Genomic DNA, 26,682 nt, shown 5'->3' with positions numbered 1-26,682 from the left:
AGTCCATTCCCACTGCGGCGTGCGCTTGGCATGGGGGCGGGTCAGTATCCACAGCTACGTGCACTTGACGAGGTGGCGAGTCCGTACCCACTGCGGCGTGCACTTGGCGAGGTGGCGAGTCCGTACCCACTGCGGCGTGCGGTTGGCGAGGGGGCGGGTCTGTTTCCACGGCAACGTGAACGAGAGTTGGCAGAGAGTCAGTCGAAACTGACACGTGGGCGTGTCTCGGGAGCGGGTCAGTTCCAACTGCCACGTGAACCTGCATCAGCAGCGAGTCCGTCGCCGTTGCGACACCAGCGTAGCTCGGCTGGTTCGCCAATCCTTGCCGGACGTGGGCCGTGAGAGCCGCCAAATCCGCGCACTGCCACTCTATCTCCGCCCGCATTTCGCGGCGGAACGCCTTGTGAATTGGCGACTCCTCCTCCCTCTGGGCTGGAACCTTCGCGACCAGCTGCGGGTTCGCCGGTCTCGCCGTTGCCGGCGAGGAGTGGGAGGACAATGTCTTAGTTGCCGCGCAGCGGGAGGCACCGGGGAGAGCCCGGACGGGGCGTCTCCTCTGGCCGCCACGCGGAGGTCCCGGGTAGATGGCCAAGCAGGTTCCCTCATACGGATTGGTGTACTTAAACCTACCGGGCGAAGACGCTCGGGTGCTGGAAACGCGGGGAGGTGAAACAAACTGACTGGGATGAAAGATCGGTCGAGCAGATTCATAATCACAATAATCGGAGTCGTGCTCCGGCAGACGGTCATACAAATCACGGTCCTCCTCATATTCCGAAAAGTCAGAGTCTAGAAGAATATGAGGAGCCGGACGGGTCGTGTTCGGGACGTATTCATACCTCGCTGGCGGAGCGTAAGACACGGAAGCGGAGGACGTCAGGGAGCCTACCCGAATCCGACAGGCTTGGTCCTCCGGCAGACGGTCTACCTTGCGTCGGTCCCGGCGACGCCGGGTCTTTCCTGCTGGGTCCTGTGATGGCCAGTTCGTTCTGTCACGTCCCATCGGAACGAGAGTAGGACCCAAATGCAGGACTCGGAAGACGCAAGGTAGTTCAAGAAGAGACCCGTTTATTATATGCAGAGGTAGGGGATCAAGCAGGCAGTCCGGTGCAGCAGCGGTAGTTGGGACGTCGGGCGAAGAGAGCAGGTGAGCGGACAGGGAGGAGTCGGTACACAGGAGAACAATCAAAGCAGGCAGAAGTAACGAAGGAGTCAGGCTTACAAGGTTGGTCGGAGAACAGACGAAGGTCGGTACACACAGGTTCAATCAGGGATACCGGAGCACACGAATGGGACATGAAGATCGTACGAACTGGCGCCGGCCAGTTGTCATCGCGGTCATATAAATCCACAGCATAATCAGGCTGCATGAGGCGCAGGTGTGCACCTTCCAATCAGCGCACCTGCGCGGAAACCCGCATAGCTCGTGCTGGAGCGGCAGGATCATGACAGGATGAGACATCACTGAATTTGTATGCGTTGTTTTTGTACTTTTATCTATTTTTAAGACAACAAAATTGCACATAACCACAAAAAACACACCACTCAATCCATGCGGATCATCAACAGCCATACCACAATATCCAACATATCACCATTTTAAAGTGCTTCAGTAAAAATGTATAAAAGTGCAATCATCCTTGTATCCAAACAACAGCAGGGAACATTAGGTGCACGAAAACTGTATCCCTAATAATTTGATTCTATTTAATGTGTTGGTTATTACTCTAAGACTATTCAACTGATCGTCATTATCTGAGCATTATTATCTTTGTAAAGGCAAGATTTCTCATCGAGCTCTTGTCTTGGATCTCATTTGTTTGTACACATGTACCGAATACAGTAATGTGTTTTTGACCTATTTTCCAATATGCCAACTGCCTCCATTGCTTCTGTTTGTTGTAAACTATAGGTAGTTACTTGATATACATTGTTGGGCTTGTTACTTTGAAAAAGTAGTCATAGTTGCTAGTTACTTCTCCCAAAAAGTAACTGAGTTACTAATTGAGTTACTCCACTGTAAAAGTAACTAGTTACCAGTAACTATTGCGTTACCCCACCACCCACCCACACAGACATACACACACAAGCCAGATGCAAAGAGGAGGATAGCAAAAACAGGTAGCTGCACAGAGGCTTGAATTTATTGCAACTCATGTTTACATTGAACTGAAAATATGAATGGATTTGTGAAATCCAACCCTTAACATGAGATGCAACCTAATCATCTCAACATTTTAGCCCTTAAACCAGTGGTTGCATTGTAGGAGAAGCAACTCCTCAAACTTGAGGTCAGAGAGTCTGTTCCTGTTTGGTGTGAAGACCATCTTCCCCACATTTGACATGCACATTTTTACGTTTCACCTCAGCGAGGTTAAAGTGGTGTCTGAATCTCCCTTTGGCAAATGCCGTCTTCCCACCGGAGTCTGCATGAGTCCTCCTCACTCGCCATCTCTTGCGATGCGCTGTAAACACCCGCCACTAAACACCCGCCCGCCTAATTTCTCTGACGGGTTGAAGACGTAATCTTATTATACCTTAGCCGATCATCATTACTGAGGTGATTATCTCACCCTCCCCTCCCTTGTCACTCTGCAACACTCACACACACACAACGAAACACACTTACGCCTGAGTCCTTGTCTGTGTGCGTGAAATCAGATTCTTTTATGTTTTTTATTGGGCGGCTTCAGTAACGTGCACTAATGGGGTGTTGATAATGGTAACGGGGTTATACTGACAGTCACAGTAATTAGTTATTCCCATCCATCCATTCATCCATCCCTCCATTGTCTTAGCCGTTTATCCTCACAAGGGTTGCGGGGAGTGCTGGAGCCTATCCCAGTTGTCAATGGGCAGGAGGCGGCGTACACCCTGAACTGGTTGCCAGCCAATTATAGGGTACATGGAGACAAACAGCCGCACTCACAATCACACCTAGGGGCAATTTAGAATGTCCAATTAATGTTGCATATTTTTGGGATGTGGGAAGAAACTGGAGTGCAAATGTGCGTTTGCGGTGAGACAGAATCGATTTTGACGTCTTTCGCAAGCCTCCATTGCTTATGTTGGTATGTACCGTAAGTGATTAATCTATGCAGAACAATAGAGGCAAATTGTTTGTTGTGCCTACAGAGAATAACGTTTTATGTTTTCCTCAAAGAGGGTTTTCTGTCACATCCCGCTTCTGCGCTATCAGGTGTCACAAAAAGTCCTGCCGCTATGATAGCGCAGTATTATGTTACAGTAATGATGTTCATTGATGTCATATGGATTATACTGTATTGCCCATTGTGAATGTGTGTACTCATGTGAGTATGCTATTGGTGACACTTTATGCCTTCATTCACAATTTATATATGAATAAAAGTTACTTAATGAGACAAAGGTAAGCAGTTGTTTAACGAATGCTCTTTTATAAAATTTAAATGTAGACTACTAACCACCCTGAAAGCTTCTGTGATTTAAAACAATTCACCTTATATCACCATTTCAAAGCTAGCTTGTAATTTGTTTTTATTTGATTGATGTATACCATCAAGATAATTAAATATTTTTGAGTCTTTAATGAATATGATCAAACACTCCACAAGCAACCTTTAACTTCAAAGGCTGAATAACTTGGAGCCCAAGTGATAAGACTTGTTGAAAAAAAAAAAATCAGCTTTTTAACATGAATATTTCATGACCAAATCTTTGAACCAGCAGAAATGTTCGTACATTTTCTTTAGTGTACCTAATACATTTGCCAGTGGATGTAGGTAAAATATTAAAAACAAAGAACTGCCAGGAGCTTGATCTGATGCATCTCATCAGCATTTGAATTCATCTTATTAATATTTAGAGCGGTCTTCTTTATAATGCTCGATTGTCACTTGTGGTGTAGCGCACAATCTTCTGAAACATGTGAATAAACATTATGGCTGTATAACACCACCCAAGAGAAAGTGAAACATACTGCATAAAACATGTTTCTGGCTGCTTGTTTGTGCCCCCGCAGCCAACCCGGACACCACGGCACTCTACTCTGAGATCATGATGTACCTGCTGCTGGTCTTCTTGACCTTCTGGCTCTTGGTGGAGATGGTTTACTGCTACCGCAAGATCTCCAAGTCTGACGAGCTGGTCCAGGACACGGGGTGAGTGTCACTGGGATGAATGGCAAACAGTGTCAGCGACGGGTGGGGAGGGTAGCTACAACTTCAATGTTTAAATGGTGCCAATCGAGTTGGGTTACAGAAAAGTCTTGTGCAGTATGTTTGTCCTCCTTCCCGTTTAACCTAAACAGTTTCCTAAACGGCTTTGGCGAATTAGACTAAGCGTATTTTTGCAAATAATGGCCTCCACTCTTAACACACACCGTGTCTCAGTTAGGTGCACCCCCTGCATGAAACCAATGAGATCGCTCCTCTTCCCAAATATTTTCCCTTAATAAATTCAAACATGTCATAGTTGCGTTCGTCCAGCTACGTTTTCCACTGATTCTATTCTATTTGGGTCACGGCAGGAACTGTTTCAGCAGGGAAGCCCAAACCGTTCCCATCTGCAAAACAAAATACAGGTCCTCACCTCCAGGGGATGAGCACTCCGTCAAAATGGTGGTGCCCATAAACCCATGGAGGTTTTTTGTGTTTTGTGAAGTTAAGCAGGCGCTGAAGAAACAACAGGAAGCAGAACTTGAGGTAGCAGAAATGAAGATGCTGAGGTTCTCCCTTGGTGTGAACAGGTTGGAAAGGATTAGAAACAGCTCATTAGAGGGACAGACAAAGTTGGATGTTTTGGAGACAAAGTTAGAGAGAGCAGACTTCAATGGTTTGGACATGTCCAGAGGCGAGAGAGTGAGTATACTGGTAGAAGTGTGCTGAGGATGGAGCTGCCAAGGAAGAGAGAACAAGAGGAAGACCAAAGAGAAGGTTGATGGATGTTGTAAGGTAAGACATGAGGACCGTGGGTGTTAGAGAGGAGCATGCACGAGATAGGCTTGGATGGAAAAAGATCACGTTGTGTGGCGACCCCTAACGGGACAAGCCGAAAGGAAAAGAAGAAGAAGAAGCAGGCGGGGCAACAGTTGCAGCTCTTGTCAGAACAAAGTAACATGTATGTTCCGCTTTGATGTGTTTCCTGACGCGATGAACTAATATGGCAAGTTTTAGTGAATATTCCGTATTGTTTAAACTGTATTATTTGTCTTTTTAAGAAATTATTAATACAGTTGCAATTCTTTGCATTCAAAGAAATAATGTACAATATATCTATATATATTGGTAACAGCTTGCCTCACTTCATCTTTCCAATTGGCAGTTTATGTCACGCCTCATGAGAGAAATAATTGTTTGAGGGGAATCACATTTCTTGTTCAGTATTTTGACAGTTTTTCCTGCTATTTTTCCAGATTGTAAAACAGATGAGTTACCTTGCAGGCCAGAAAATGCTGCTGCACATTTTACATTACATGTGACTTTTTGTTTAACGTCACTTGCTCTAAATGAAAATATGTCCAGAAAACGGATGTTGATCCTTTTTCATCTTGTCCAATATTTGCTGTGCTTTCCTCTCTCGGCATGACACTTTTGCCCATCACTTTGTCCATTGCATGACCGACTACTGAGGCCTGCAATTGACTAGAGCCGCTCAATGCGCTCACTCGTTATCCAAGCATCTTAAAATCATTAAAATGGGATTAATTGTGCAGCTTTTACCTGAAAAATGTGTATTTTCCCAATAACCTTCACATCAATTATTAGAAAAATGCATGTAACACAAAAAAAGCCTCCCCTCTAAGAAATGTTTGCCCCGTTGTGTCATTTGTTGTAGGTTAAAGTCCCTCCAGCCCATCACATTCTGCTAGCCACAGTGATTTACACAATGTTTAAGATTTTGTTGATTGTGCATTCAATGTCAAGAGTGTTCAACAGTCATGTGTGCAAAAGGCAGCCTTGTGACCTCATGAATTCACTCTGCTTTATTTCCATGACCGGCAGTTCTGCCTGACTAGACTCTCTCGACTGTGAACTGTTCTGTATCCTGGCTTTGAATTGAGCTGTCACAGTTGATCTTACGTTGATTAATAAAAATCCTTTGCAGTTTTGCACTCGGGTCCTTCACCACAGCTGCTGCATGCCGGACGATGTGGAGAAGTATTTGTCTCTGTGAGACATTTGTGAAACAGGAAAGGTGTCCTTTGTCGGGGATAAAATTATTGTTTGGTGTGTGACTCGCTCACACGTGGCTGTACTTAACAGCTTTCCTCTATTTTCACAGTTGTGGTTTTCAGTTTAAAAGTACCCCCTAGTTTGTTTGGTGGGCACAATGACCAAGTGATTAGCACAACCGCGTCACAAGTCTGAGTTTGGGGATTTTGAACTCAGAATCTGGCCTTCCTGTTTGGCGTTAGCGTGTTCTTCTCATGCTTGTATGGGATTTCTCCTCCAGCTTCTTGCCACATTCAATAAATGCTAGGGATACAGGTTAACTGTTCATACAAACGACTTGGTGCTTTTCCAAGCTGATACTGATAAGTGATATTTTTTTAATGGTTTATATGAGGGGTCTTCAACATTTTCCAGTCCAAGGGCCCCCCAAAACTGATGGAAAGCTGAATTGGGGATCCCTTGCTTATGTATTTTGTATATAATTGTTTTATTTGAAACTGGTCCTGGGATAGGATCTTTTTTTTTTTTTTTAATATTCGCAATACACCAATACAATGAAATTGAAGTATGATGTCGTGTACAAATCTACCTTGTGATAAACCAGAAACTGCCTCAGCTTGCCCATCTGTCGGTTTACGCTGCTACGTAAGTCTGCTACCTCGTAGGCCATTTGGTCTTACCAAACACTGCGTTGCGAGGGTACTAAATGCTTTTGAGTGTTGTAGTCATTAAGTCAAAGTCACTGGATGACTGCAATTTCAGCACGTGCTGCTGATAATTTACTTTGGAGATTGACTAACTTTGGTGTCGTAAGCAAAGCATTTGGGTCAAAACTGGCAGCAACAGCAGCTGCTGGCAACCAGAGCCCATTTTTTTTTAATATTGAATCTATTGTGTGATGTCATCCCCCCCCCAATATCAGTCAATAATTAGCGATCCTATTTTTTGTGGTTCCTTTGAAAAATTTGCATGAAATTGTCCAATGATGTGAATGAGTGGTACTTTGTCTAAATGTGCCCTGTGATTGGAAGCTCACCAGTCCAGGGTGTGCACAGCGCCTCTCGCCCAAGGTCAGCTGGGATCGGCTTCAGTTTACCTGCGACCTTAATGAGGACAAGTGGTCTTGAAAATGGATGGGTGGCCATACCCCACATCTCATAGAATTGAACTCTTTTCTGTGTTCCCTGACTTTTGGCAGATAACATTTATCAGTGCAAAAACTTCCTCGGTGAAGAACTTGCAAGACACCAAAAAGATGAGAGTGAACAGGACAGAGCTGAGGAGGAAGCAGTTAGACAGATGGACAGAGCAGTAATTGAGTCCGCGCCGCATCTGTTTGTAAACCTCATGTAACAATAATCCATCTTTTCACAATCCACAGCCTGTGACAGTGGAGAATAAATCTCTCGTGAATGCTCCCTTTCTTGGAACCTCCGTCTTACCAATGCAGCTCCATCTGAGACCGAGCTTTTGTGTCAACTTGTCCCTGCTGACAAAGACCCAAAGGCACCCGTGTAGTCGACTACCTGCGGCTGGCCATTGTGTCGACGACGCCCGTCGATCCAGACTGTCGCCATTTAAAACAGGCAATTTATGTCTGTGATGGAACAATCGCGGCACACAGATGCGAGCCTCACTGTTCGTGTTTTTGTTGACAATTAAGGCTTGTGGCAGACGCTTGCAGTGACGCACAGACAATTTACTCCTCAATGTAGTTCTTGTTTCCTAGAATAGCAAAGATACAAGGGAAGTTAAGCATATAATTCACAAAGTTTGTTTGACATTTTTCGCAAGAAAAACACCAAAAAACTAGATACATAAAAAAGTAAATGAAAAATGAATAAAAAGTAAATGACTAGGAATAAAAACACAATATCCAAATACAAACTATCTACTTGTCAACTTACTTTTCTTCTTACTTCACATACCCACCAACCTATACGTCTGGACTTTGCTGTTTAATTAATTACTGTATTACTGTTGTCCCAGGAAAGGACTGGAAAGGATATGAAGAGTTCAGACGCAAAAACAGATATATTCATTTTTGTTGTCCCTGTAGATTATTTGATTTCTTAATCAGTCAATTCATATACTGCATTCCAAATCTAAACTACACAAACAAGCTTTACCTTTTGAATTAATGCCATTTGGTTCACTTCTCAGCCTTCTCCAACTAACTGTAACTATAAAGCGAACTTTTTTCAAAATCACAGTTGAAGTAATAGATAGCAGCACACGGTGCGATTTGAGGTCTATCCATCCATTTTCTGACCTACTTATCCTCAAAGGGTCGCGGGAGTGCTACAGCCTGACCTAGCTATCTTCGGGCAGGAGGCGGGGTACACCCTGAACTGGTCGCCAGTCAATCGCAGGTTACATGGAGACAGACAACAGGCGCACTCACAAACAATCAATTTAGAGTCTCCAATGAATGTATATGTTTTTGGGATTTTTGGGAGGAAACCGGAGTGCCCGGGGAAAAGCCACGCTGGTACAGGGAGAACATGCAAACTCCACACAGACGAGTCTGGGATTTGAACCCCGGTCCTCGGCCAACGATCTAATCAGATGCTCAACCGTGTCGCCTGATTTGAGGTCTTGTTTGGAAAGATGTGTCACAGTTGAGACAAGAGCAAAATGGCACATGATCAGAAAGAGCGAATCACAAGCTTTGATTTTAGACAGTGTGGAGTGGTTTATCTAAAGTTCTGAGATTTTGTAGCTATTTTACAAATATAACTAAAATTGTAATCATTGAAATTTCCAAAAAGCAACAGTAATTTAACCACAGATATTCTGCTAGTAAAGTCACACATGAAAGTTGCATTTTGTAATTACGTATGAAGTCATTATGCAAGTTGAAAATACACACTTTTTGTTATCTTTAATATGTTGGTTATTGCTCTAAGACTATTCAACTGATCGTCATTATCTGAGCATTATTATCTTTGTAAAGGCAGGATTTCTCATCGAGCTCTTGTCTTGGATCTCATTTGTTTGTACACAGGTACCGAATACAGTAGTGCGTTTTCAACCTATTTTCCAATATGCCTCCGTTGCTTCTGTTTATTATGAACTCTAAGTAATTACTTGATATACATTGTTGGGCTCGTTACTTCGAAAAAGTAATTAGTCATAGTTACTAGTTACTTCTCCCAAAAGTAACTGAGTTACTAATGAAGTTACTCCACTGTAAAAGTAACTAGTTACCACCTAAAGTAACCCTTGCATTACGTTGCACCTTCCATCGTCCCTGAAGTGTAATGTGTTTTGTGATATTTTGGGAAGCGTGTCTTGCCATCTGGCATCTCTGCATATTGTGTTTTGTAGCAGTGGAGCACTGAAAGAAGCCGCTGGAGGTCCAGCGCAATAGTGTTAGTGCCATTACCCCACCCCCAGTCTCTTTTCCCTCTCCTCCTGTGTGGAAAAAAAAAAGAAAATAATAAAGCAGGACCGGCGAGTGTAGGGCAGCTTTGGCCGCTTGTGGAGCACAATTGACCCCTCCGTACAGGGCACTTAACCACGCCTCCTGAAGTGACGTCACGCCACGTGCGCCTACGTCAGACAAACAATTAGCAAAAAGGGCGGCGCATCAAGAAAACAATAGAGCGAAACTGTCCGATTTACCGGCTGATTTCTCACTCGCATTCTTAGCTAACAGTGAAATATCGTTGAAAAGCAGACAGCAGGGTTCAAGTATTTCAGCGAGGGGTATTTCAATGATATTTACATGCATATCGACGGAGAAACCATTGATATTAGCTCGAGATCTTTCCAGAGTCAGAGGAAGACCGAGAAGGCACATAATATAATATTTTATAACCCAAAGACGAATTCGGCATTGACAGTTTCCCATTTTCGTGTTACGTATCACACTTGTGTGCAGAATCTGTATATATATCTGTATAGCCGTTTGTGAACCGCTGTATGAAGGAAAAGAAGAAGGCGAGGCTTGATTTACGAGTTGTTTCTCTCATTTTCTTTGTGTAACGTCACGCGCTCCCCTCAATAATTATTCTTGAATTAGTGCCGAACCTACGTAAGTCCCGACCGAGTACGACAATCACTCCTTTAGTGTCCTCAAACATCCTTCCTTCAGTCTTGGTGCCTCGGTGCACGTCGAAGTCTTTTAGGACTGCTAGTCCGGTTTAGCTTAGCTAATTAGCCGCGAACAAAGGGGCACGTTTGTGCAGTCAGATAATCGCAAAATATCGCTCAACACAGATCATTCAAGTCAATCATTCACACTTAACTATGTTATGCAAGCGAAGAACTGCTAATTCATTTATATGAGGCATGTATTGAAAATCAAATATACGGCTTACCTTCGTGCAAACATATCTGTTCCAGTTGATGGATTCAGTTGATGATGCGGTCTTCCACAAAGTTTGATCCATCAAAGACATTTTTCGTACTGGGTCTTCGGTTTTGGAAAGAGTACGAATTGAACTCCACCAACTAGCCTTTCAGGATACCTGTTGTCACTATTGTAAAGTCCGTGACTCCACCTCTTAACCATATCTATTGTTAAAGAACCCAAATACGTGATAAAACGCCAACAGAAGCTATACTGGACCATCCAGCGTTGTCTGAGAAAACTGCGGGTCCAAAAAGGGGGCGTGGTTTATGCAGATCTCTGGCCTCTGATTGGTCAGTGACGCAGATCGCGCAATTTCTATGGAGGGGTCAATTCCGTGGCCACAAAAGTAGGCTGTTCGCTGAAGTTCAAAGGAGGGAAAATCGGCCTGGTGGCGCAGTTTCTAGCCATCATGCAGACTCAGAGACTCCTTCTCTAACGCCTGTGAAAGGATGTGATATCTTGATCATTGGATTGATTGACAGGAAAGAGACAATTTTCAGAGCACTGGGCGTCCGCAAGCTCAGTGTCTCAATTCTTTGCCATTTTAGTAGATGAGGAGCCTGAAAACCACAGTTTGCTATAAATGGGGAAAGATTTGAATGATACAAACTCCAGCACTTGACTTTAAATACCCTGAAGCACATTTCATCTAAAAATGATGAGATAGCTCGATTGGCTGTGAACATTGTTAAACTTCCCAAAATGGGGGAAAGACTTCTTAGATTGTCAGTCCTTTGGAATACAAGCCTCGAGTACCATATTTTAAGGTTTTACGCCATCAGCTACGGTTTTTTATAGCAGTAAACCTGCAGTACAGTAGCTGAAATGTGCAGCTGGTGTGAGATGAATTCCAATTCACTATACCTGTTATGGTATGTAACATCAAAGTAGGACCCCAAAGCAGAAAACCAAGATCAAACATCAACACATTTTTTTTTAACCAACCATGTGACAACTGATGAACAACAACAATAACATCTAAGAAAAATAAAACAAAAAGTGTTAACGTTAAAGAAGCCGGAAAATAACCCCCCAAAAACAACAAGTGGATGAGACGGATCGCATTTTTCAGGGAACTGAATAAGTAACACGAGGGAAAAATACTAAATCCGACGGTGACATCAAGAAAAAGATCAAAAGTAAAGACAGAGAATGTGATCTAATATACTCAAGAACTGGCAAGCAAAAAAAAGGAATTACATAAAATAAATGCATAAGATGAAGAAACAAAAAGAGAGAGAGACGGACAAGAAACTACTGAGAGATGACCGAGAAAAGGGACGAGAAACTAAAAGGAGTACACAATGTACGAGGAAACAGAAGCACAAGGTGATTCCGGTGGGTAGACAGCAGTACAGCATGCAGTGTGGGCCAGGTGTGCTCGTGCTGCTCAACCATGACAGCAACTGGGAAAAAAACAAAAATTCCGAAGAGACCAGGCGTGATCACAGACTCATGACGGTACCATTCACGATCACATTGCAGTTGGCCGGTAACCAAGATGAGATGCCCCCCACCTCTGGGATAGTCACCACCTTGTATGGTCATCCTGAACATGATGAACACTATAGAAAATGGATGGATGGATCGTAGAAGCAGGTTATATGAACAAATTGTATAGTACTGCATAGCAGTTGGTCTCTGTTGCTTAGGTTTCTGTGGTAAAGACAAAATGACCTTTGCATCAACAATAGCCTCCATTTTCTCATTATTTCCAAATCAGAAGCTTCAATTTATTTTTAAACTGAGGCAAAAAAAAAAAAAATACTGATTAGGCCATTTTCACATTGGCTTAAAAAATGTAAAATTAAATTCCTAGCAATTCGACAAAGGTTACGTACTTATTAGTCACATTCCTCGTGGCAAAAAGGGACTCTTTACTGATATTCTAACGTCTGCATCATTCCAGAAGTGCATAGTTTTGAAGGCCATTCCTCAAATGGTGACGATGGCAAATTTGCATAATTACAGTAATAAACATATTGTACAAATCAATGTGTTGCAGTTCTCTACCTACTAGTCTCATGTCTTTCGAGTTTTTCATGTTGCTAAAATGACATTTTGAAAATGATTTATCTTGGTCTCATTTGTTTATATGAAAAAAAGCTGGCAGAAAGTTGTACCCATTCTTTTAAATATATTTTACATCCACTTTTGTGAAAAGAATACATCAACCAAAATAAACATGAGTTGTAATAACACACTAAATTGCATTCAATGAGATAAGTGATGATGCACACACAAAAAATGGGAAACACAACAATTTGCATGTCAATGAAGTGTTAAATGTCAAAGTTGGATGTCACTGTGAATAATCGTGTCCAGCAAGTGCATTAACGAAATTAAATAGCGACGAAATTATGCACTGATTTGCTGTCCACGTTCATATGTTGATGATCTGTTGCAACCGAGTTCTTTATTGACAACAGAAATATGTTGTTTTTTTTTCCAGATATTAAAGAGCCACGATGGACGATAAAGATCAAGCAACCCAACCCAACAAACTCGTGTGCTGCCGTTTTCCTATGAAGAACCCAAAAATGTCAGTTTATTACCTTCCTGTCCTCAGCTCAAGTGCCCTCAGTAGTAACGGTGGTTCAAATTCCCAAATTCAAATGTTAAGCCTCTTTCTTCTTCGTACCATGTAGTGCCTCTGTGATGTGGACCCTTTCTAAATAGAGACGATGAAGCTACTCAGCGCTGTAGTTTTTCAGGTATTTCTTGTTGTTGTTTTTTTTCTCTTTTACAGTGTTTTATAAGACGTACAGAGAGTCTGATTACATTGGTAATGGCTAATACCTTTGTAAAAAAACCTACACTGCTTTTTTTTTTTATTATGACATGCATTGCAGCAATATCTAGGATATATGATTATTATCTTCCTCCGGCTGTATTTCTGTTGCTGTTTTTAATAATCCTCCTAGTCTCTATAAATTGTTCATCAATACTTATGGCCCCTTCACACCATGACGTTCTGGTCAGCGTTCTATAGCGTTTGAGTAAACGTTGGTAGTCGCCCATGGTCGCCGGGATAGCTCCAGAAGAGCGTTGTTTGAACGCTAGTGAACGTCAATGATCGCTGGGAATCGGCGGAGAACCCCGGTCCGGAAAAAATCTTCTCACCGAGACCAGTGTTCATCAACGTTTAATTTTAAATGCTGCAGAACGTTCAAGAACGTCCGTGGAACCTTTTACTAAGTTCGCCGAGCGTTGCACGCGTTTGCCTATCGTTAGTCAGTCGTAACTCTAGCTTTACTTGGTTGTTACTTAATTGTTTGCTTTGCAGTGAACGACTCACTGGGGACCTGTCAACGACCACTGAACAAACCCGTAGCGCACACAGCGTGTATCTAAAATCAAACGAACGTCGTTTGGAGTACATTGAGCGTCATTCGTTTGTTTCCCGAACGTCCATGCATATGGGTATATAAACCGATGCTTTGTAAGCAAGGTCCATTTAATATTAAACTACAGTAGAGAGCACCTCCTATGGAAGATCCAGAAAGCAGCAGTTCGTTTTCACGGAAAAACTCCACCAGACTATCCTCAACAGCCCGGTCCAGGACCCTGCAATCCTTTCTCTTGTTCTTTTGTCTCTTTGTCGGACCGTCCTCACTGGGGTTTGCAAGGTGTTTAGGGTACCCAGGGGCTGCTACATGGTGGGTGACTTCGCGGACGTGCTCTTCCTCCTGTTGTTGTTTTTCCTCCAAACACATTGCTCGTGATGAAAGAGGCTTAGCTTTCTTACTAGCAGCGCTAGTTGCTGAAGTCCTTGCCCTAACTTTTTTTCTTCTCGGCGACATGATCCTCACTTTTCTAACTCACGACAACAACTGAAGTGACTACTATGAAATTTCCAACGTTTTAGTGCCGGTTCCACTGTAAAAATTCCACGCCAGCAAAACGCTTTTCTGTCGTTCTTCACCCATTGGTCACACGCTCACCACGATCGTCTTACGTTGACAAATCGCTCGTCGCGCCCCAATGACGCGTTTGCACACGCTAATGGTTTTTAGGGGTATCTTATTTGGTCGCTGTTTCACGTTTTCGTGCGTTAGACACACGTTAATCACACGCCAGATGTGTCATCCGCATTTGAGAATGCTGAAAAATAGGATAAGTGAAATGTTCAGAGGACGTTGACCAGAACGTCATGGTGTGACGGAGCCTTTAGCAGGAGCGTCTTTAAACGTACTGCTTAGATATTTGCTGCTGGTTTTCTCCATGCAGTACATGTTTTTTCTTTTCGTTGCTCTGTAATATTTTGTACATATTTTTGCCTTTTGTGTCACGTGACACTGCTCCTGCTCTGCAAATCTTTGAGTAAATTCTATTAAATTCCACATCTTTTGTCAGTGCTCCTCTGAAACGATCTCAAAATTTGAAACTACGGATGCTGCAGGATCTCATTTTTTCTTTGCCGACGTGGGGAAGTCAGATTAGTGTGGGGAGGGATTTAACTCAAAATGATTTACACTAATATATTTGCATCACTGCCACCTAGCGAATGGAGGGCCGGGCCTTCGCATGTGTGAATATTCTCAAATTATCTGTGTGTGCGTGAAATATCATGAAAACTGCATTACCTCTGACTCGAAAATAAATCCATGGCTCGCTGATCCATAAACGCACATATAGCATTAATTAAAATACACATGTAAATCGTGGACATGTTCATGTCAATTATTTTGAAACAAATCTTTCCCCCATAGATTACAGTTGAACCTTTTTGGAATGTGCATCAATTAAAACTGCAAACAAGAAGATAAACTTACTTGGTTGAGCAGAAATGTTCCGAATCCCACATTGCTTCTGAATCCTCTCAGCTGCGGCCTTGTTTTGTCTCAGTTTCTGTCCAATTGCTTCTTTTTCATGCTTCAGTGTTCGAGTCCTACAGTGTAAACACGTGATGGGTAATGAGGGGTACAATTTATGTTTTTAATTTTCCATTGGTGGATATTCCGCCATAGTTTCAGCAGCGCTCCTAAAACTCAAGGCACCAGGTCAGGGAAGGCCTGAGGATCTCCCCTTGAATGTGTCGTCAGTCACGCCTTCTGCCTCTCAGTGGTTGTGTTTCCTCTGGCGCTGTGATTTCTTTGCAAATCAAATTAGAGACACAAGATAGAAACAGTTTGATTTTGTTTTTTCACAGATCATCTTAATCATGTATAATTCTCGGGTCAGCATTATAGTTTTAGCAAACATGACAAACGTTTTTTTGGGGGGAAATGGAAGAAGCCATGACAAACTGGGTAAGAAAATATTTTTTTTTAGCTCGGCACAACAAAGGAGAACACTCCTGGAGGTACAAGACACTGCATTGTATAGCGGATGTTCCGTTGCAAAAACTGTCGACTTTTAAAAGAGATGTACATTGGAACATCTATAAAACAACGCTTTATGGCCCTTTTGATGCATTGGAAGTCTGTTGGATTTAAGGGGACGACTGCACAGCACTACACAATAATCCTTCACTAAAGCGCTCAACTTAAGAAAGAATGATTCATAATCCTTATCAAAGTGTTCCGCAGGAGCAAATGCTGGCAGAATTGTGAATTTAAGGGAAAGCGCAGCGAGGATAAAATGGTGTAAAGACATGATGACATGATACGGGGTGCTCGTTCCAGAAGCCTGCAACCAAGAGCATTGATGGACACTGCAGCGGCTGTTGTTATGGCGACTTGCATACGGCTGTATCAAGGTGGAATCTACCGGCCAAAATATGATCACGCAAAAGTAGACCACTGTCACGAGCATAATAAAAATGTAGGGCACTTTTAAAGAAGTTTTTTCAAGATTGCCGGAGGAATGGATCTCCTCCAAAACTCCCAATGTCAGATATTCTATACCAGTAGACAGATAGCTGTCCATCAGGTTCATATGTATTGGTTGTTGATTGCGCAACACGTCCCATAAAGCATTTAACAGATTTTATTGGGAGTGGCCGTCTGTCCTTTCCTGCAAACATGCTGCTTCGCACTCATGTTAGCGTTTATCTCCCCGAGGACACAACCCAGTAATGTGGCCCACATATGTACCAAAATACAATTCAATTAAAGCAGACGGCCTCCTGCTCCTGGCAAACATTTGAAGACGCGTAACATCAACCACTCAGACAGGTCATGACTAGAAATGCCTTCATTTGGACCTTGCTTTTTTTTTTTTTTTTTTTTTTTAACGTAGGGAGTTTTTAATCAGGCAACATGTTGTGTGTGTCTGGAGCAATAGAAGCCATGAAAATCCCTTAAAGCACTTTCAATTCAGCAGTATCGAAATCATATCTCTATGCGACACATGTCCATCCATGAAGGGTCTATGTCTCCCTCTAGTGTAATGTGACAACAAACTCCTAAACATGTCATCAAAAAGGTCCTTTTTTTTGTATTTTTAGTCATCACGCTGTTAATGATTGTACACTCATTTCACTCATGCTTGCCGCGATCGATTTATCGTGGCCCGGCTCTTCGGGAGCTGGCTTGATAAGGAACACTCGGCGCAGGATGCCCGAGCTGTGATGATGTGGAATGTTGCACGCCGCCAGACACGCCTCATTGATTGCGGATCGATAGTCACTTTCCCGGAGCCGAAGCTCTATCTCTTGTAGCATTAAGGTGTTATGATAGACGTATTGATAAAAAGAAAAGCGTGTCATTATGATGCTTTGATTTGCTTCTTCTCAATGGGATGCAACCTATTAACCACTTCTTTCTCCAGGTGTCAAATCACTGACCAGACCATACTTGGGTGGAAAATATTTCTTTATTTTAATTTAGACCAAATAACATCTATAAAAGAGATTTTTGTGCGTATTTTATGAAAATTGTTTACCATTACATACAGGTAACTTTCAATGTACACACATGCTTCACTTTTTCATTCTGCCCATGTTTCAGAAAAAGAGTAAGACATTTTTCTGGCACTCACTGACAAATACTTTATTTTTCGGGCAATTTATTTTTTTTATTGATTTTAATTTTGCTATATTGAACGTACTCGACATCTGTTCCTTATGTTTAGTATGAATCATCATTATTATGTTTTTTAAGGCCCGCTGCACACTAAACGACAGCAGTATTTTGAATAAATTACATTTGGTGACTCTTTGCCGTACAGAAAGCGAGCGAGCATCACACATTTGCCCTGGCATGCTGCGACTGTAAATCTGTAGTGGGTCTTGAGGATCCCCATACAAAGTACTCTACCATATTTTTTTTTATTGCACCATAAGAACATGGCATGAGAAACGACAGATAATAGAGAAGGTACAGTCTTTTGGCACTGATCAATCACCCCATTCGCAAACTGCATCGCTGTATATGTATCAGCGACAGAGACTTTGCTTTGCGACAGATTCATATGAAGTTATACATTGAGAAGGTCCCTTGAGATACGATTTCTGTTACATGCTCCCAACTCAAATCATTTTACCCAATTTAAATGAATGGAAATGTCATTAATCTGCTCCAGCCTCCCCAAGAAAGCGACATAAAATTGTAATTACTTTTCTTAGTAAGGAAACTAGCACCCTGAATTAATATTTACTTCAAATTCATATGGTAATATCTTCCTGAACAGACTCTTCCACATTACCATTAGCAACACACATCACCAGTGCTTCATTTCTTACCTGTTCGGCCACAAACAGTGTTTTCAAATGAAATCATTCCAATCCTGCCTGTCCCAGATTTCTTCTGGTGTCCCCCACGGCACTGTCTTTGGCACCTTATCACCTACATCCTACGTCGTGGCAAGGGTTAGTTACAGTTTCACTGTTAAATGGATGACACCCAGGTCTACCACTCCACCAAACCCACTAGCCAGTCTTCTTCCTTTCTCTCTCACTTACTGACTGCTTCTTTTAACTCAAGCACTGGTTCCGATCCAATGTTCTATTACTCTACAGTGATAAAACAAAATCCCTCTCATAGGTACAAAGTTCATGTTAGTTTTCAACACATTTTCAATTTCAATAGATAACCACCCTCCCCTCAGGTTAACCGTCAGCCTTGACAGCGCACTCTCCTTCTAAGCACACAAAAATGAATACAGTACTTTCACTTGCACTTTTGTCCATCCGTCATCCGGCGCTGGTGCTGTTTTCGATCATGGCCTCGTCACTTTCTACCTGGTTTACTGCAACTCTCTCCCATTTGGTCACCCCAAGTCATGACAAAAACAACATACAGCCTTTCCAGAACTCTGTCACACCCTTACGCAAGGACTTCCTCTACTCAACATAACATTATAGCCCTGAAAAAAATCTCCACTTTCCACTGCAATTTCCACTACAATCTGTACATTCAAGGCTATCAATAAAATTACCTCCGATGCGTTCATCACATGACCTCCAAAACACTACTCTGTCCTCTTCAAATCCAAATTTAAGATACCTCCATTCACTTTAACCTTTTCCATATCATTTATCATTTCAAATGATATTTTGCCATTTATCTATCCATTTTCTGAGCCACTTATCCACACAAGGGTCGCAGGAGTGCTGGATCTTATTCCATCGATCTTCGGGCAGGAGGCTGGGTACAGCCTGAACTCGTTGCCAGCCAATCACAGAACACATATAAACAAAACAACCATTTGCACACACATTCACACCTACCAGCCATTTTGGAGTTTAAAAAAAAAACACTCAGTGGAATGCACTTCATTTACACATTGAAGACTAGATTTAGAAACATAGTCATGTTGCAAAGACTGTCTCATTAAATGATATTGCAGTGAGATTTGGAGTTGTCTCATTAGACAGTAGATCTAGTCGAACATTTTTTTCATCATATCCCAGTATTATTGGAACAATACTTGCTGTGCATTGTTTTCACTTTCTCACTTTGCCCTTGATTTCTCTCAACAGACTCGGAGTTATTCATGTAGTTGTGAATTGCAGAAGTATTAATAAAAATACACTTAATTTAAATCCTTTATTCCGAGTGCCACTTTTTTGTGGGAAAATTATCATTTCGACACACATCACGTTCAAACATGAAATTAAAACTTTAGAGGGAACTTGCTGAAATATTGACATTTCTAAAAGGATATTACTCTGCCAATTTGGATCTGCCTTTCACAGAACGTGACAGGAGACGTAATCTTTCTCACTTTTCTCAGCCACAAATGTCACCCGAATTCAAGTTTAAGTGCATGCAGGACATCAAAGCGCAGTGGCCATCAGCATAATGATGCACTGCGCTTTGGACTTTTGTGCACGCTCATTCCCATTTCAGGGACCGTCAGGGACATCATTAAGGATCACCTCTCTCACACGCACACACACACACACAGACGCACACACACACTAATGCATACTACTTAAACACTCACACTCGCACGTTTTATTGAAATGCTCACACACTACTGCAACACTTCCACACACTACTAAAAAAATCTTGCATGTATATGCATATTTATACATATATAAACCCGGAGTTTCAGCTCCCTCCAAAGATTTTCCATTGGGTTTAGGTTTTGAGACTGGCTAGGCCACGCCAGAACCTTGATATGCTTCTTACGGAGCCACTCCTTGGTTTTCCTGGCTGTGTGCTTTGGGTCTTTGTCGTGTTGAAAGACGCAGCCGCGACCCATCTTCAATGGTCTGACTGAGGGAATGAGGTTGTTGCCCAAAATCTCACAATAGATGGCCGCGGTCATCCTCTCCTTAATACAGTGCAGTCGTCCTGTCCCATGTGCAGAAAAACACCCCCAAAGCACGATGCTACTGCCCCATTGCTTCACAGTCGGGATGGTGTTCTTGGGATGGAACTCATCATTCGTCTTCCTCCAAACACGGTTAGTGGAATTATGACCAAAAAGTTCAATTTTGGTCTCATCTGACCACAAAACTTTCTCCCATGACTCCACTGTATGGGGTGGACAGGTGTCTTTGTGCAGCTAATGACCTCACACAGGTACATCTGATTTGGGATAATACATGGAGTGGAGCTGGACTTTTAAAGGCGGACAAACAGGTTCTTGAGGGTCAAAATTCTATCTGATAGACAGGTGTTCAAATACTTATTTGCACATGTATCATACAAATAAATTGTTAAACAATCATACATTGTGATTTCTGGATTTTTCTTTATAGATTATCTCTCTCAGAGTGGACATGCACCAACGATGAAAATTTCAGACCCCTCCATGATTTCTGAGTGGGATAACTTGCAATATAGCAGGGTGTTCAAATACTTATTTTCTTCACTGTATAGAAATTAATGAAACACACACTACTTAAATGCGGTCACCCATTAAAATCTTTCACTCAAAAACTGCTCTCTTGCTCACTTATTGTTTTTTTCTCGCCCACAAACACAACTAAAACGCTCTCACAACCACATTACTTAATGTTTTTTTGGTTGTTGCTCTTATTCATGCCATTGCACCACTCATAGATGCCTGAAATACCTTCTCACACTACTGAAACGGTCTCATACATTTTTTTTCTGCTCACACATATCTGAAATGCACCCATGTGCAATACTGACTTTTTTCCCACTCATATACACAACTAAAATGTTTCCACACATATTCTTCAAAATTTTCTTTACATCTATCTATCTATCTATCTATCTGTCTATCTATCTATCTATCTATCTATCTATCTATCTATCTATCTATCTATCTATCTATCTATCTATCTATCTATCTATCTATCTATCTATCTATCTATCTATCTGTCTATCTATCTATCTATCTATCTATCTATCTATCTATCTCTATCTATCTATCTATCTATCTATCTATCTATGACTACTAAAATGTATGTATGTATTTGTGTATGTAATTACTGTATTTCACTATATGAGCGCATTTCAGTGTATTATAGGATCTTATTTCAGTATGAAGTATGAAACATTTTGTTTGTGTGTGAGGTGTCATCTTGAATCTCGACAACTTCTCACACTCCCAAATCCAATTTTCTATGGTGTTTATTTCACCTCTTCAGCACTTTTTTTGTGTAGAATTCTTTGGTTGAGGGCTAAAACTTTTTCAATAGTTACTGTTGTAAAAACCTCCCTCCAAGAGAAAATATAGATCTAAAGCAGTGGTGACGTTTGAAGGCACAATTCTGTCATAGGCCTCCTCAGTGGTGCAACAACGTACATTAAACAGCATGATGATATTTTACAAAGGTGTCGCATATTGAACCTCATAATTGTGTCTCATGAAACTCCAGTTGAGCTGCTTTTCCAAGCGGGACCTCATTAATTATGTACAGTACACGGATCAGTTAGCCTGCTTAAAAAGGGAATGTTTGTGGTCACTGACAGAGAACAAAGATCTTCCAGTGCATTTCAATGGTTCAACTGGAATTAGTATTCAAACAGTTTTCCTTGACGTGCTGTTAACATTTTGAATGATGAATCCAAGACGGTTGGTACAATTTATGAACCGGCCTAAAAGTTCTCAGATACAGAAGGACTGAAAGAGTTATAGAAAGGCATACATGTGGACGTCCTCTGAAGTGTATTGGTCGATTCGTGGATCAAACACTTGAGAATTTGCAGGTGGCGCAAAAAGTAGTGAAACATTTGAACAGTTGCACGTTAAAAAGTTGAGAAAAAGGTCAAACTAAGTTCACCTATGAAAGAGATGTTGTTGTTATTTTTCCCCACAGACCCCTGTTTAAATTCCAAAGCACCTCCGCGGGACCTTTGTAATGCCACAATGTATGCAATGATTGCACGCGATTAAAAAGCAACCACTGTAAAAGTTGTTATCATTACTGGTGTTATTTGCCTCAAGGAGTGTAATGAGGTGAATGTCATGACCCAGTGGTACAGAGGGAGGACCCAAATGCAGGACTCCGGAGACGCAAAGGTAGTTCGGGAAAAGTGTTTATTCGGTCCAAAGTCGGGGATCAGGCAGACAGTCAAGTGGGGCAGCGATAAACAGGACCTCGGGCGCGGAGAGCAGGTCCGCGGGCAGGCAGGGGTCGGTACACGGAAGATCGATCAGAGAAGGCAGGAGTATCAAAGATGTCAAGTTTACAGGGTCGGTCGGAGGACAGGTGGAGGTTGGTACACCAGGGTTGACGATCAAGAGTACGGGAGTGCAGGAACGGGGCATGAGTTGCGACGATCTGGCAAAGCCAGACCATCCACTGGGTTCTATGTATACACCGGGGTAACACTGCCGATGAGGCGCAGGTGTGCGCCTCCTAATCACAGCAGCTGTGCGGGGAACCGCGTACTTACATCTATTGTACCTGCGACAGATTAGCTGTTTTTTCTGCGTGTTAGCCAAAATCCCGGCTCGTTGTATTGCTGGATATTGCTCGTACACTCGGGAGGATGGAGTCACTTGTCATCCATTTACAAAAGACCTGGTTCGTCGTGAAAAAAGTGCAAAGGACGAGAGCTTTGTGGGTTCTAAATTACAGGTAGGTGTGTATAGAGCTATTAAAAAACAATAGCTCGGGGGGACGTAATCCTTCTCTCAGAACATAGCAAAAGATCTGTGTCATAATAACTTAATAAAGTACGTAAGTTAGGGGTGCTAAATGTCTCGGTGCGCGGGCCGGCATTTTTATCGCCGGTGCGCCCAGCGTCATTCGCCGTCGCTGGAGGCGGATAGGGCGGGGAGGTGGGTTGCCCCCCCCCCCTCCCCACCGACCACCAGTGTCTGGGCAACTCTGAAGTAGTTACTTAGCCCAGCATGAGTCCTCCTGAGTATGCTACATACTGTCAAACATAGTGTCAGGGTGTCTCTTGTTAGTTAGAAGTAATCCGCAGATCATATAAATATGGCTCGAAATGATAGGGCAATATTGCCCCGGTCACTTCACTCGATTGTGTGATGTTCTCATCTTTGTAAAGAGCTTCTGTGTGAGAAGGGTCATCGGAAAAATCTGAAAATCGCTCTTGTTCTCCTCCCATAGCAGGTGCCACTACGTGTTTTCTGCGGCAACTTTTCCAGTGTGACATCTGCAAATAATCTTTCAGCCAATATGGCCACCAATGGGATGTCGAGAGAGACTTCCACAACTTTGCACATTAATGACACGCTCTCCACTCTTTATTTTTTGCATAGACATTGAAGTGAATAATATTATTATACATTACATTATTACATTATTATGTAGTTTTCATAACAATAGCTATTTTAAAATGCACTTTGGGCTGCTGTCAGTGGCCCTTTAAACAACATTGCTTTGCACTCGGAGCAAAACTGAGTTTGGTCATACTTTATTGAAGTATTTAACAACGTTAACGGTGCGTTTGGTTGTTTGGTTCTATATTCTATTATTTTGTATCGTGATGTGGTTGATCTGCTCACAAAAATAAAGGTATAATTGTGCCTCACTGTCTCGTGAGCACCACCCTGCCTGCGCCCAATAATACCGTGCACCTTATATATGTTAAATGCTGAAATTGCACCCGCAACTGACACCATGCCTTTTAATGCAGTGCCCCTTATGGTCGCAAAAATACAGTCATTGCAACCTCTACAAGAGTCTGGATTTATATCATCTGCTTACACTTTGGCCATATGCACACCTGTTTTTACATAATACAGAGTTCCCTCGCTACTTCACGCTTCTCTTTTTACGGCTTCAGTGCTTTGCATTTTTTCAAACCCCACCCCCTCCCCCTTGGAAAAATACAACCATGTCGGCATTGGCATTCCCGCAGGAAGACGCATTTATACAAGTTGCATAATTGGTCCCTGGGGTGACATCCACCAATGAGAGTATGTGTGGATTTATCTTGTGAGCTGATTGGCTCCGCATCATCGAAGCCCCACCCAGCAACTTCCGTTCCACCCTTTCATTTGTCTTTCCTTTCCTCCATTTTGTATGCTCTTGACTGCATGATAACCTCTTGTGCTCACAATGCCACAGAAGCGCTGTGCTAATGTGAAAGCTTCCTCTGAAGCGCCCAAGAGGAAGATGATGATCAGCGAAAAAGTAAAACTTTTGGATACGATCTAAGATGACTGAATTTACGTTTTTGTGGCGCGCCATCATGGCGTGATTGAATCCACAGCGTGCTACATTAAAGCCGTAAAACAACTTCAATAACTTTTAATAAGGAAGCGAAATGTGTGGCGACTCCGCGAAATAACGGGATTGTTTGAATGGAAGCTGCATTAGCTTTGTGGATAGCGGATTGCAGATCCGGGGACGATGATGAAGAAGCTGAAAAAAGTGCTGACGAACCTCAAGCCAGCACTTGTGCTGCATGGAGCGAGTGATTCCCTCGAGGACAAGCAAAGAATGGCTTGAAAATTTCAAAAGTGTAACTGCCTCAGAAGCATGCCTCTGTATGGTGAAGCTTCCTCCGGCGACAACTATGCTGCTCGTCTATAAGTGGAGGGCGAATTTGCACAAGACATTGACGACAATATGGTATGAGCTGTTGAGTTTAGCAACTGTGTTGACGGGATTGTGTCCTTGTATAGGGGAGTTTTGAAGCAGCAGGAAAAACACAACAACTCCCCATCACCATGTTTTTCTGAAAGATAAAAACCTCAGTACACCATCAGCACCTCTAGCAGAAGATTCTCCGAGTGAGGAATCTTAATTACATACGTAACGTAATAAAAATGTTATTGTTCAGCATCAGGTTTTATTAGAGATTTAACTAGACACTTGTACAGTTGTAATTTTTGTCTCAAGTATGCAAATTATACTGTACTGTTTGCATATTTCAAGCATTCTGGTACCCACATCACAATCTGAATCAGAATCACCTTTAATGGCCAAGCCATTAAAAAAAATTACAAATTAAACAAATATATATATTACTAATGCTGGTTGGACCAGCAGGATGTGAGGGTGTCCTCATATGGCACAAGGCAGAAAAATAGTAGGGTCGCTGATCAAGAATTTAATGACTTAATTGCCAGAGGGAAAAAACAGATACTTTGTAGCATGTTCCCGAATGAAGGAGCTGGAAAAGGTGGTGGCCAGGATGTGGAGGGTCCGAAATGATCCTACCTACTCTGGACCTAGTTCGCCTTGCGTGCAAGTCCTCGATAGTGGGTAGCGTGGTCCCGACTTTCCATTCAGCGGTTTTAATTTTCCGTTGCAGTATGAGTTTGTCCTTTTTTATGGCGGCCCCAAACCAGACTGTGATGGAGGTACACAGTCCTGATTGGATAACCGCTGTGTAGAACTGTCTCAGCAGCTCTTGTGACAGGCTGTGCTTCCTCCGAAGCTGCAAGAAATACTTCCTTTGCTGGGCTATTTTGAGGATGGAGTTGATGTTCGTCTCCCACTTCAGGTCCTCTGAGACTGTAATTGCCAAGAACTTGAAGGTCTTGACGGTTGACACAAGACAGTTGGACAGTTGGCAGGGGCAGATGTGGTGAAGGATGCCTCCTGAAGTCCATAACCATCTCCACAGTCTTTAGAGTGTTCAACTCCAGGTTGTGTTGACCACGCTAAAGCTCCAGTCTCACTACTTCCTGTCAATACGCTGACTCGTCGCTGTCTTTGATGATGCCGATGACCGTGGTGTCATCTGCGACTTCATGGTTTTTCACTTTCCCCGGGTGGTTCTGGTCCCAATTAACCGTGAAAAATGAGGGATTACTGTATACATCGGTGCCCCGAGATGTGAGTTTTCAAGATACAAGCCATTTTCTGGTAGACATTATGCTTTGGCTTGTGAGCAAAAATAGTTTTCTTTTTCATTTTACATGCAGTAAATGGTGATTTCCAATCTTTAATCATTCAAATTTGGGGCAGTTGCTAATAGCACACTCTTTGTGTGTCAAGTTGAAAATATATTTATAGTCCCTGTAAAAGGACTTTGATAATGAGCATTGCTTGTAAATGTGATGTATCTTTTATTTTGTCATGTTCGAGCTAAATATTGATTCTGTCGATTTTATTGGGTGAGTCCCTAATGATTGCCCACCGACCACCCCGTCTCTATTTTTGACATTATACAGTATACTAGATACAGTGGCTTCTTCTTTTTTTTTTTTTTTTTTTTTTACACTCATTATAGATAACACGTTTTATGATGGCGACAGTTTGACCCGCACACAGATGATTCCGATCTCCATTTGGCCAAAGGGAAAATAGTGATTGTGTTTGACCTCTGAAGCTTTACTGGCTTCTGTTGGTCTTAGATCATGTTCAGCCACATATTGGCGCCCTCCTGTAACGATCTTGTTTTTTACGCCCACCATTTTATGTTTTATAATTAT

General features: G+C 42.3%; 1 protein-coding gene across 7 annotated transcripts in view; it reads left to right on the top strand.

Annotated features, from left to right (window-relative positions):
- scn3b (sodium channel, voltage-gated, type III, beta) overlaps positions 1-26,682 on the top strand; it is a 55,132-nt gene that overhangs the window by 7,027 nt on the left and 21,423 nt on the right. For 2 of the 7 annotated variants that reach the window (XM_061828343.1, XM_061828342.1), the window contains 2 exons: positions 4,001-4,139; positions 12,965-15,016. In XM_061828343.1, coding sequence (XP_061684327.1) covers positions 4,001-4,139; positions 12,965-12,971 — 146 coding nt within the window. In that variant the 3' untranslated portion in view covers positions 12,972-15,016. Of the gene's footprint in view, positions 1-4,000; positions 4,144-12,964; positions 15,019-26,682 lie in introns of those variants that run through there. The other 5 variants (XR_009796197.1, XR_009796196.1, XR_009796198.1 and 2 more) reach the window with 5 other exon arrangements.

The sequence above is a fragment of the Syngnathoides biaculeatus genome, chromosome 8 (assembly GCF_019802595.1).
Source record: "Syngnathoides biaculeatus isolate LvHL_M chromosome 8, ASM1980259v1, whole genome shotgun sequence".
Lineage (NCBI taxonomy): Eukaryota > Metazoa > Chordata > Actinopteri > Syngnathiformes > Syngnathidae > Syngnathoides > Syngnathoides biaculeatus.
This window is presented reverse-complemented; position numbering and strand designations above follow the sequence as displayed.